General features: G+C 41.1%; 1 protein-coding gene across 1 annotated transcript; it reads left to right on the forward strand.

Annotated features, from left to right (window-relative positions):
- Nucleotides 1–215: 215 nt before the first annotated feature.
- spry2 (sprouty RTK signaling antagonist 2) lies at nucleotides 216–5,467 on the forward strand. Its single transcript, XM_086067016.1, has 2 exons — nucleotides 216–769; nucleotides 2,397–5,467. Exon 2 carries the CDS (start codon nucleotides 2,445–2,447, stop codon nucleotides 3,309–3,311), a length of 867 nt encoding a protein of 288 aa, XP_085923142.1. The 5' UTR covers nucleotides 216–769; nucleotides 2,397–2,444; the 3' UTR covers nucleotides 3,312–5,467.
- Nucleotides 5,468–13,926: the final 8,459 nt, after the last annotated feature.

A 13,926-nucleotide genomic window follows, 5' to 3' on the forward strand; every position in this document is an offset into this window, starting at 1 on the left:
AAAGACAGGAAACAAAGGAGCGGTGTTAAATTCAGGAAGTTGTCAAGCTGTGTAAAGTGCAAACTGATGTTTGTTTTAATGGCAGATAAACGTTTTTGTTTTGTTTGTTTGTTTTTAATGGGGAAAATCATGTTAAAAAAAAAAATGAAACCTCACTCACTAAGTAGCGTTATGTAAGTAGCAATAGCATAACGTCTTCAATGGGATGGAGTGGCTGCAACGGATCACTTGCAGCCACCTTTGCCCTGACCAAATGACCAGCAGGGCTCCGATCGATCCAACTGCCTGCGAAGTGCGAATGAGAGTGAGCCGCCAGCCAATGACCGAGCACCGGATGCGAGATATCCGCTGGAACAACAGGCGCCCTGTCCTGCAAGTCCCCCACCACAACCACCACTCCGGGCACTATCCTCCCCCACCACATTGACGCCATTTAGAGCCCGAATCCAAAAGCTCATCTCCGGACAGCGCGAAGGGGAAAGCAACTCACGAGGGATAACAAAATACTTCTCACAGCTTCTTGGATTGACCCAACGAAACTTTTTGGAGCAGCGTTGTGACTTGCGCCCACATTTTTTGTCCGCTTCCATAAAACAAAGTGGAGTCAGCTATACACTATATTTTTTTTCCATGAGGCGTATATAAAAGTTGTCCTCCCGGTGCCTATCTAGTGCGCATGCGCCAAACATGGGGTAAACAGTGCTGTTTGGTGGCTTTATGGACAAACTTTCTTGACAACCTAAACGGAGATTAAAGTGTAAAAAGCCCGGTAAGTTAGCATCTTCCCTCTGGCTCTTAGTAGCGTGTCATGACATTTAATGACTCTGGATTTGAACGTGAGATAAACAACATGTTTCGATAACCGCGCATACGTACAGCCATTACATCGACTGCTTTCAGCCGCGTCACACTGCATGCGTTCATTGTTTGTTTTTGCAACTCGCAACTTCCTAAGTAATACGCGTAGGTGTGTTTCGTTTATCGGGAGGTGACAAACGTAAGACGAACACGGCATTTTTTTTCCTGAATAACAAATTTAAAAAAACTTATGATACAACACATGCTATGACCGTATCGTAGACGAATGGTTGTGCCATCTGTTTGCCAGTCATGTCAGTTGCCACTGTGGCCTGCGTGCATGCATGCAGTGCACAGGAGGAGAATGGTGGCCGAATGAAACCCCACCCACATCCTGTTTCCTCATGAGTGAACTAGTGGGCCTTCTTTGCAGCCTCCAAATCGCTGTTCCCACAAAAGTTAGAGTTGAGTTTAATACAGTTACTACAATACATGAATATTTGCATGTCTATGTATCAAAATAAGATCTATTTGCCACGTTTTTATTCTACCCCTTCTATAAAGGTTATCATCTTGTGCCAAACAAAGCTTGCTTTGTTTTTTTAACTGTAGGTCAAGAACAAAACAGATTTGGGATGCCTTTCATTGTTGAACTTTGTTGTATAAAAAATATGGTGGGGAACAGAGCGGGCCAGGATGGCGCTGCACCAGGCCTAAGGGTTGCTATAGCGCCATCAGAAACCTGTGTAGCCCCAGTTAAACCCCCTTTCATTTCCATCCATCCATCCATTTTCTGTACCGCTTGTCCTCACAAGGGTCGCGGAGTTGCTGGAGCCTATCCCAGCTGGCTTCGGGCAGTAGGCGGGGTACACCCTATACTGGTTGCCAGCCAATCGCAGGGCACACAGAGACGAACAACCATACTCACAATCACACCTATGGACAATTTGGAGTGTCCAATTCACCTGCCATGCATATTTTTGGAATGTGGGAGGAAACCGGAGTACCCGGAGAAAACCCACGCAAGCACAGGGAGAACATGCAAACTCCACCCAGGAAGGCCGAAGCCCGGACTTGATCTCTCCTTTCATTTAATATTTTAAAATACACTCAACAAAAATATAAAACCAAAACTTTTGTTTTTGCTCTAATTTTTTATGAGATGAACTCAAAGATCTTCCACATACACAATATCACCATTTATCTCAAATATTGTTCACAACCCTAAATCTGTGATAGTGAGCACTTCTCCTTTGCCGAGATGATTCATCATACCTCACAGGTGTGCCATATCAAGATGCTAATGTGACTTTTGGAGGGCATCCTATCAAATAGCTGCATGAATGCAGAGTAACATTCACTATGTAAACAAGTTATCCAACAGCAATAAACATGACATTTTCTTACGTTATCTGTTAAAAGTGTGTGCACTCGCATTATTACCTCGCTCTCTTATCACAAAACGTAACACAAAACAGATGCATATTAAATCCAGTTTGACACAGTTGGGTTGTCTGACCACACTATTTGTCACTTTATCCCGCTTCACGGCATCATTTGCTTGCGTGCTTTGTATAAGCTATCTGTCTCTTTTCCAGGATTTCAAATGTGTCCCATGCCATCTCGAGCGGCCCTTCAATCCCACGATGGATCCCAGAAATCCGATCTCCAGCGACGGGGGAGGAGGACACCGTGGGTGGTCATCACAGGACGATGGGAGGCTGCAGTCGAGGCCTCACGATGGCGTGCTGGCATTGGATCATATGAGGATAAGTGGGAGCCGCAATGAGTACACAGAAGGACCCACAGTTGCCCAAAGGAGTCTGGCCTCACAGAAGAGTGACCCAGTTCTGTCACAATTTTCCGCAACTCAACAGGACACTCGGGAAGAGAGGCCCAGTGATGTTCAGGACCTAAACGTGATGCGGCCCTCTAGCACGGAGGACTCTCAGAGTAGCGCCGTGACCAGTGCGGGGAGCGCTTGTTCGGGTCAGAGGCCCCTCGACATCACGGGACGTGCTGACCAGATCATCAGTGCCCAGCCCTCACAAACGGCGCCCATTTCAAATGGAAAGCCTGCAAACGAAGAGCCAAAGTTGTTGGTGGCCGGCACGCACTTCAAGTGCAAGCGCTGCGGCCGGTGCCGCTGCGCCGAATGCAGACACCCTCGGGCTCTGCCCTCCTGCTGGATGTGCGGCAGGCGTTGCGTATGTTCACTGCAACAAGCGGTGGAGTATTGCACGTGCGTGTGCTGCATCAAGGCGCTGTTCTACCACTGCTCCACCAACGATGAAGACACGTGTGCCGACAAGCCCTTCTCTTGCACGCAGGAGTACTGCTGCATCCGCTGGACCGCCGTGACCCTTTTGGCCGTCATCTTCCCGTGTCTGCTGTGCTACCTTCCGGCCAGAGGATGTGTCGCCGCGTGCCAGAGCTGCTATGACCGAGCGACGCGGCCCGGCTGTCGGTGCAAAGACGCAACCCACTGTGAGGCTGTGCGCAAGCCCATTTAGAACATGCGTGAGAGAGTCATTACGTTTATATGCAAAAATTAATCGGGTTACTCACATAATTGGGTTTCTACATGCACTGGGTTCATTTGAGCTTTGCACTTCTCACAATAAGTTAGGGAGATTTGGCTTTGGGGTAACATTTCAGGATGAACAAACTGCACTAGAACCTTCACAGGTGAACTTCATTTGACCTTTTTTAAACTCATCTCATTCTCATCTCATACATGACATAATTCATGAACGTTAGATTTGTGTTGTTGTTGAACAAAACAGGCCTCCCTTGACTCTTGTGGTCATGGTGTTGCTCAAAGGCAGAGAAAAATACAATACTTTTGCACATTTTATAACAGATCCTCATGGAAATTGTTATGAGACTAAATTCAGTGTTCATATGAAGTGGCAGCACGTGTCAAGAAAAATTAAATATGAGCTATACAAGTTGACTTATTAAACTAAGGAAAAATATCATACAAATTGGTTTGTGGAGTTATATAGCAGTTATACAATTTGCAACACCAGACTAAAAGAACAATACTGTACTTCAAGATGAAAAAGGGAGAATTGAAGATGCCTGTTTACCAATGTCATGTTTTGTTTTTTGTCATGGATTAACAAAATATAGACATTTTTCTTTTTCTTTTTTCAAAAGTGACATAAAATAGAAGGTAATGTTTTGCAGATGTTCTGTCACTCTTCACTCTAAAAACAGTTGGGTCAAAAATAACCCATATGTGGTCAAACACCTGTGATCTAACCTTTTGGGTTATTTATTTAACCCAAAAGGTTTGGTCAATTGAATAACCCCCAAAACGCCCCCATTCCCCATTTTATTTATTTATTTTGTACAAAACATACATTTTGCAGGTTATTCATTTGACCCAAATTTTGGGGTTAAATAAATAACTCGAAAAGAAAGGTCAGTTACCCTTTAACGCAATTTGGCCTATTTTAGACCCAAATACTTTTAGCGTGTCTGGCTGCGATCCACTCTAAAAAACAGTTGGCTTAAGTGTTTCTAAATCCCGTTTCCCTTACACCAAAACACTTTTTGATATTATTGACTCCTTTTGATAAGATGTAGAGCAAATTAATTTATAATTAAAGATAAAGGCTAGTCAGTGGAAATTAATGAAATGTCCACTGCATCTTTAAACCAAGATCGCCATCTGGAGGAGTAAAAAAAATATCCCAAGTGCTTCATTTGTCTATCACGACCAAAATGGTATTTTCGGGGCTTGGCGGAGGTCTGCACCCAACTGAGTGGTACTGTAGTTTAAACTTCATTCTCAGAACAGAAGTCTAACAACTAACTTTGTGTGCATTAGTGAGATGCTTTTATTTTTGTACATAGAATACTTCCAACTGTGACAACTGCTTTTTACGTTCACTGGAATGTAGATTTCATCACTTGTCATTTGGGGTCAGTTGTTTTAGAACAATTCAGTTTGTACCATTGTGCAGTGACCTATATAACTTTATTTTCTAATTTCAACATTTCTTAGTGTGAATTTAAAAAGTAGATATTTATTTGAAGGTTTATTATTTTATAATGCAAAGTATTTATTTGTGTAGGTGTTGGAGACTATCCGAGTTTCAGTGAAAATGCAACCATATTAACATTTGAAATAAAATAACCTTGAAGTCTGAAAGAGTTTCTTTAAATTTTTAATCTAATAAGTGTTCCTCAATGTGCTAACAAAATATGCTTCCTTTCTGTGCTTTGAATCAAAGGTTTGTTCTGAATTCCTCGGTTTTGAATGTCCCTGCAGGCCAAACAAGCACGTGACACTTGTTGACAGCACACAGTTGTTTGCAGCACGATATGCATTCAGCATCTTGATTGACACTGAGGTGCAACTTGCTCTCACTTGTTTGCTTTTCATCTGCAGCCTTTCTGATTGACATGGGGGCTCGGGGGGCTGACATGATAATCAACTCTCACCTATTCTGCATCAGTGCAGGCTGATAGAAACGGGCCAAATCCCATTAGAGGGAGAAAAGGGAGACTTGTCCTTGTGTTTGGTCTTTATCTCGCCAGCCACAGGCCTCTCTGCAACCATTGTCACTTCTATGAATGAAGACAGGGCTTATGTTAGGAATGGGGAGTGCTAAGGGTTAACAGCATCACTTTAAATGACAAAGACCTAACAGTTTTGCCCCGTATTTAGCAGACTGTGCATTCATCCTGGATTGAATAATGGGTAAATTTACTTTGCTTTGTATATATGTGTGTGTGTGTGTGTATATATATATATATATATATATCTCAACATCATGATTACATTTGATCAGAAGAAATTATATTACATTTAGAGTATTGTCTTGAAATTGAGATAAATCAAACTTCTCTTCTAACCAAGCTTATTTCTGTTCACTAAAGTTAAAAATAAATAAAACACCGCTGCTTTCTTTGTGCTAAAACACCACCGTGTGAATACCCATTGTTGGTTTTTAGCTCCAACAGCCCCCGCTGACTATGGCAGTTGTTGGACATGACAGCTTATTGAGCCTGCTCACCAGGGCAGAACACAGCAGAGGAAGACAGGAAGGAAGCTAAGCTTTTCTTCATGACTTCTTTGTGTGCGTGTGTCTGTGTGTGCGCGCGCGTGCGTGATGTCCGGGCTTTAAGCAATTAAACAGCAGCGCTTAAAAGGAATTGTGTCATTGTGATGAGAGACACCGGCCACCCTGTGACAGCCAGCTGTTCAATGTTTAATCAGTTCAAGGTGAAACCAAATTACCTAAGGTCAATATGCACTGTATGCATAAAAGTACTGGAACACCTGGCAGTAGGCACTGAACAAAAAGCAAATGCAACAATTCTGTTTTTTCCTTATCTGAACTCATATAGGAGACGATTTCTTTTTTTTTGTGCTTTTGTTACTATGACGACCAGGATGGCGCAAGGCGGAATGAGTGCAGCGTCTACTACTTGCAGAAGTGGAGCCTAATGTGGAAAGAAGCAAGCACTCATAAAAACAATAGAAACATTGTCACTTGGTGCATTCGTCCGAACACGTGGCCCGTCATGCCGCAAACACATCCATCGGCAAACAGAAATAAACCCCTTACACAAAATACACATTTTCACAGAGCAATCCAGTATGTGTTTTGCGTTTTTCTTTGTTTCTATGTTGAGGTATAGTGTAGTGTTTCGCCGTGTGTTGCCTCACTCGTGTGTCGTTCCACCAATATGTCCACCTGTGGTTACAGTGTGCCCCTTTTTCCACCACTTCCCTCTTCTTTGTGTGCTGCCCGCGCGCCATAACATCATTTCATGCCACCCGGCACGTAACACCCGAGTTGAGCCCACTTCATGGGCACGAGCCAGTTCCGAACACTGTAAATTCTAACGTATTGGCAAATTTGTGCGCATGTGATTGTGTCATTTCACTCACCACAGAGCTGGTTACATTACAGTGTGTGTGTACATCAACATGCGTCAGTCCTGAATATTTACGTTTTAATTTTATACCTACACACAGTGGTATAAAACAATAATTAAATGATATTTAATATTAAAATTAATAATACAAATATCCCAACATTTTTAGCGGGCGCTTGCATATGTGTCACTCCAGCATGCCCACTCACCGCTTGCCACTGGTATAAACACGTGTGTGAATGGGAGGAATTATAAAGCGCTTTGGGCACCATATGGTGTAGATAAAGCCCTAAATAAAAAGCAAACCATTTACATCCTAAATTGGCTCATTCCTAACAGCCTGTAGATAGTCATTACTACTTCACACGAACACACACATCAAATAATTTGCATTTCTGACAGGCAAATCTTATTCCTCCCCTTACACATCTTTATAGGAAGTAATGCAATATGACATACTGCAGGGATTGGCAACTGGCGGCCCGCAGGCGACACGCGGAGTGGCCCTCTGATTTTTCATTCAGATTATTCATTCCTTTTTTGATCTGTCAGGCTTATCCTCGACTCATTTTTGAAAATTAAAATCCGCTTAAAGCAGGGATAGGCAAGTTCGGTCCTAGAGAGCCGCAGTCCCTGCATATTTTTGATGTCTCCCTCTTCGAACACAGCTGAGAGGCTCCTGCAGAACGTAATGATGAGCTGATGATTTGAAACACCCGGGTTTGGAGGCGGGAAACACCGAAAACATGCAGGGCTGTGGCTCTCTAGGACCGAACTCGCCTATCCCTGGCTTAAAGGGACAGTCAGTGATCCCTAGTGCCATCTAGTGGTGAACTAATAATTCATTAATTTTTAAAACTGACTGTTTACATCAATAATATGCAAAAACATATGTTGGTTGTATCACATACACTATATATATATATATATAAAATCGTAGGTCAAGTAATCACTAATTATATTCCATGGCTGTAGTCTCACCTGAGCTGCCATGTTTCACCGTTCGCTTTTGGAGGGAGCGTTATTTTTGCATATTAGCGTCAATCAAACAATTAACTTGTAAGTGGGTCGTTAAGCTCTGAAACAAGCACAAAAAAAAAGATGATTATTATATTTGAATTATATTTTTTTATATCCTTTTTTATTTTCACTTTTAGTCATTTATTTAGTCATTTATTTATTTTGAATTTTGGCAGTTTTGGTCCATACTGCCAGGAATTTTTTTTTATTCAAATGAGGGGGCGGTCCTAAGCATGTCTTGGGTTGGACTCCGCCGTTGCAAACTGCCTTTCATTGGTCGAGTGAGCGGCTCGGCGAAGAAAGAAGTATCGCCGGCTTGCATTGAGAGCTCCAGCAATGGACGACTATCTGGTCCACTGTCACCTCGACTTGTTGTCGAGCAACTCAAGTTGCAAGTTGTGGTGACAGTGCACATAACATTTTGACCTGGCAGTATAGACCAAAACTAAAATAAATAACTTAATGAATTAATGACTAAATAAATAAATAAATACATGACTAAAAGTGAAAATAAAGACAAATACAAAAAACATGTTTCAAATATTAAACACAAATGTATTTATGTATGTATATACAGTGCTGCTCAAAAGTTTGTAAACCTCTTGAGCAATTTGGACTTTCCAATTGTTTCAACCTGATTTTGTTGTTCAATCTGAACCATTACATTTTAGATGAAATAACGGGTGGAGGTTTATCAATTAAATGCATTATTCTTTTTTTTTCTTTTTTTTTCATCAATCGTGTAGTCAAAACTAAATTTTAAATAATTTTTGGTCAATTGATGTAGGTGCAAAGGCAAGTGAACCCTGAGCTGCATTGCTTAAAACAAGCAGTCAAGTAAGATCAGGTAGGACAAATTGGTAGCTAAACTAACAACTGAAATGGACCAATGAAATGAGAGCGGTATAGCGAAAAAAATGTGCATCACTGACTGAAACAGAGACAAAACCACGTCACTGTAGTCTTACACAGGTGAACCCATACAGATCAGTCATGCTGAGAGGAAGAGAAATCTCAGGGGACCTCAGGAAGTGGGTAGTGACAACACATCTGTCTGGGGAAAGCTATAAAGTCATCTAAAAAAAAAAAGAGCTTCATCATTCCACTGTGAAGCAGATAATTTGCAACTAGAGAACACTGAAACATACAACAATCCTGCTTAGAAGTGGACCACCTTCTAAAATATCAGCAAGAACCACAAGAAAAATGATAATTCAGGTGAAAGCCAACCTGTGCATCACATTGAGAGATTTGCAGACCTCTTTTGCTGCATCAGGGACACATGTTCATGCTTTAACAATCAGAAGAAAAGTCAATCGATAAGACTTTCATGGAAGGCTTGCTAGGTAGAAGCCTCTGCTCACAAAAAAAGATCAAATCTGCCTATCTCAACTTTGCCAGAGAGTACTTGGACAACACTGAAGCTTTTTGGAAGTCCCTTCTGTGGACAGATGAATCCAAAATTGAACAGTTTGGTCACAACTACGTAAAACATGTTTGGTGAAAAGTCAACACTGCATACCAGCAAAAGAACCTTCTCCCTACAGTGAAGCAGGGTGCTGAGAATGTTAAATTTTAGGCTGGCTTTTCATCCTCAGGACCTGGACAACTCCACATAATCCAGGGAATCATGAATTCAGAGGAATGTTGTGAAATCCTGGATGATAACCTGAAGCCGTTCTTTGTGAAGTTACAGCCTGGAAGAAGATGGATCATGCAACATGACAATAAGCCAAAGCATTCCAGCAATACAACCAAGGAATGTTTGAAGAACAACAAGATTCATGTTGTGGATGTGCCCAGTCAAAATCCTGATTTAAATGCTTTCAAAATACTGTGGCGGGACCTGAAGCGGGCAGTTTATGCTAGATGTCCACCCAACCTCTCTCAATTGGCTGCATTTTGCAAGGAAGAGTGGCAAAAATTCCCCAAAGTAGATGTGAAAGACTAATAAATCACTAAAGAAAATGTTTGGATGAAGTTCTCATTGCAAAATGCACACATGCTTTTGCACCTATGAAATCTGAGTTTTTCATAAATCAACATCTTTTGTTCAAGAGTGAATGACAATGTTATCATTTTTTTTGACTAAACATTTAATAAGGTTATTTTAATATTTTATACAAAACTATAAAAAATATATATAGTTTTTATTTCCATTTATATAAAAAATTTAATTTAATTTTTAACTCTTTGACCGCCATAAACGTTATAAAACGTTTAGCATAAACCTACGGAAGGGCGCCGAGGACGTTAAAAGACGTTCACTATGTTTTTTTTTTTTTTTTTTGGGAAACGGGTGGAGGAAAGCCTTGGGCAGCTGTGCTGAAAGTATCAGGCAGATCTGGTTAGTATAAGGACTCGTTTTGGCCCCTAGATGGCAGCGATGACTCTCTTTGCACAAGGTTGGATGGGCCGCCCACCGTGGGCGTCAGTAGAAGACGTGAGGCGGAGCTAGAGTGTTGAGGAGACAATGGCTGATGAAGCCACAATGGCTGATGAAGCAACCGGTTGCAAGCAGCTCACGCTTGAGCATTTTTTTCAAAGACGGAAAGCATCGATCAATACTAAAAAGCGCATTGATGTCGACGATGATGATGACTCCGAGCTTGACGCCAAAGTTGGAAGCCTTGACGCGACCGTTATGATCACGTAGTAAGCCTCACCGGCTAAGCGCGGCTAGCGCGGCTAGCGTTGCTAACGCCGGAAAACGCGCACAATAACCGACCGGGTACTTCTACACAATCGGACATTCGAGAGTTGTCGAAAAGCATCGACCAATGCATTGATGATGATGATGATGATGATGGTGAATCCCGAGGTTGACGCCACAGTTGGACGCCACAGTTGGACGCGGCCTTTATTCTCACGTCATAAAGCATCACCGGCTAGCTCTGCTAACGCCGGAGCTCCACATGCGGACATTTTGTCGGACAATGAAGAGTACCCCGAGTCCAATGCATATTTATCGGAGGAGCGGGTACAGTCTGATCACGGAGAAGACACTGTTTCTGGACTACGATGCCACCATGAATGGAGTGGATAAAATGGATCAGAACATCTCTTACAACCCGGTGTAGCAACTGAAGGACATGAGGAAGCCAGACGTAACACCACCGCAACGTAACCGTAGCATGATCCTGATATTAGGCTTGATGGCAACACACACTGCAGTATATACTTGCTATTCCCCGGAAAAAACGGCCTGCAAGAAAGTGTAGCTTCTGCACGCGAAGAGGCAATCTGTTGTGCAAATGCTGTTGCGTCTCCTTGCACGCAGGAGAGTGTTACACTAAAAGAAAAACTGTCATTGAAACATCCACATATTTGTAAATAGCACCACAGTTGCACACATTTGTAAATAGTTTGCCAAATTGTTGTCAAATTGTTACACTGTTGAATGTAAATAAACGTATTTTGCTATCAAAAAACACTTTTTCATTCTTGGTGGTAGTGTTTTATAGAAGTAAAGCACTATTTAGGTGTTTGTGGCATCATTCATGGACAAAAAGAAGTGTAAAATTCACTAGAATGCATGAAATAATATCGTTTCACTAAAAGCTTGATTTCTCCGTATTTGAGTCCAAAACAAGCGAAATCGGATGAAACTAACCATTTTCTATTGTTGATTACTAAAGAACGGAATAAGGTAGAAACAAACTTTTATTTATTTTAAATTTTGGCAGTTTTGGTCCTACATAGCGACCAAGTAGAAGTGAGTAGCTGGAGATGTGACAGCTAGACAGTCAAAACTGGTCAATGCATGTAAAGTGTTGTACACATTTATATTTTCTTATGTTCTAAGACAATAAAACGATATTGAATTTGTTTTAAAGACTATTCTATATGTCAGAATGAAGCAATTTCTGATGACATTGGTTTTAAAATAAATAAATAAATCAGACTTCAGGTTCAAGCAGTTACTCAGCGCCAGAATACTTATTTACCTGCACTTGAGATGCTTTTTACTTTCACTATTAATATTTTGAAGTAACACTACTCTTACTTGAGTACAATTTTTGGCTACTCTATCCACCTCTGACCGCATATATTCATACAAACAGTGTAGCTTGTTATGCCACGTTGGTATGGTGACAAGCTGGTGAAAACTGGTGAAAACTGGTGAAAACTGGTGAGCGGTTAAAATCACAAGCAATCGCATAAAATGCTAATGAGTGCATGGATTGTAGGGAGTTAATGGTGTCAGGAAGCTCCTGTAGCACCTTGCTAGCGTTTGCATTAGCATTAGCGTTCAGAGTAATCCGAGTAATCACAAGGCAAATAGTATGGCTGGCATTAACAGTAATTTTTGATTCAGGACTCAAACCATTCCGATTCATACACCAGTAGCAGAATTTTAAAATCAATTCTAAAGCTGAGTGGGTAGTGTAGAAGGGAGTTAGTGGTGAGACAGTACCAAGCAAAGCGCACACGTCATTTGGATATTTTCAGAAAATGACCCTGTAGAAAGAGGCCATTACACATCAAAATCTCGTGTGTGCATACAGAAATACACATATTGGATTACCAAAGCTGTTGACATGGTTTTGTCCAAAGCTTTGACTATTTTTATTTGTTAATCCCTCAAGGGGAATTTCATTTCAAACTCTGATGAAGAGCAAAGTCAGAGTGAAGGGGGGAACACTGACAATGTTGCACCTTCTTTGCTGGGGTGGTGGCCAGTGTCAAAACAAAGTGCTGGTCTTCTTCTTTTGGATAGTATATGTATTTGTACTTGGTTACTTCCAATCTATGCTAACAACTGATGTTAAATCCAAAAGGAAAAGAGAGGGGGAGCAGCAGGCTGAGTGTGGGTCAGAATGTAAAGCTGGAATCAGCCGGGGCCCTTCGTGGGGCAAATGAATGGTTCATTGTTATCGCAAGCAGACAGCGAGGAGGAACAATGTGGGACTTGTGTACACCAACACCCACATCTCCATTCATTTTTATTTACATACATAGATGATAATGTGAGGCTCTGTGATGCAACAATTTGAATATTTACATCGTTCAAGCAAATACATTGTATGAGGTTATGTTGAAATAATGTTATGCGTCCTGGCATACACTCTAAAAAGTGAGTTGTTGAACCAATTAACGATTAAGCAGAAAATTGTTGACCAACATAATAAAATTGCTTCAAGTGGTAACACACGATTGAACTAAATTAATCCAAAGTGAATATATTAAGTTTAATTAATGAATTATCAGTTCATTAAACTTAATATATTCACTTTGGATTAACTTAATTCAATCGTGTGTTACAATTTTTAAAATTTTGTATTCAGTTGGTCAACAATTCTCTTTTTAATCTTAAATTGGTTCAACAATTCTCTTTTTAGAGTGTATAAACGAGCAGATTACTTCTTTTTTTTATGCCAGACCAGGGCATAGGCGAACTAGGAGGTCGCCTAGGGCCCCATCTAGTGGAGGGGGTGCCAAATTGCAGGTAAAAAAATAAATAAAATATTTTTCCCCCTCAGGTTTTCAAAAATAAAATATGTTATACAGCATATATATTTGATATAATAATTTGTTTTTTGTTTTGTTTTGATGTGGTTTATTGAACATATAGAATCTACACTTTAGCCTAGGGCACCAAATCACCTAGCCCTGTGGGCGCTGCCAGCGACTAAGAAGCCCTGTGCCAGACCAAGCCAGCGTGGCACACTTTATTATATTGCCCTCTCACTAGGGGTGGGAATCTTTGAATGTCTCACGATTTTATTCCGATTTTTGGGTCTGCGAATCGATTCAAAATCGATTTTCGATTAGGAACGATTTGCTTCAATCTATAGATGTGCAAGGAATTGTAATGATCTACCCCAGTCTGACACGCTAATGCTAATTAGCGCGCTAATCGCGGCACTCAAAAGAACGGCTCCACGCTGAAGAAAAAAAAGAACTTTTATTGGAATAACGTGATTGTGACTTTTTCCTTCAACTCTCTAATAAGGCTATAACTTAACAGTGTATTAGACCTCGTGGAACCACACTGCCCCTCAGTGGCCAAACCGGGTACAACATGAACAGCGCTCCAAATAAAGGCACACACAGACAAAGGCAAGACAGTATAAAATAATTTAAATAAAATCATTTAAAATCAATTCTGAATCGTACTAAATGAGAATCGTGATTCTCATGAGAATAATTTTTTTGGCACCGTCGGCGCCATTCTATCAGCTTGTTCAAATTACACCGGCGTGTGCG

Source organism: Leptonotus elevatus, chromosome 2, assembly GCF_054856555.1.
Source record: "Leptonotus elevatus isolate MCC_2025b chromosome 2, RoL_Lele_1.0, whole genome shotgun sequence".
NCBI lineage: Eukaryota > Metazoa > Chordata > Actinopteri > Syngnathiformes > Syngnathidae > Leptonotus > Leptonotus elevatus.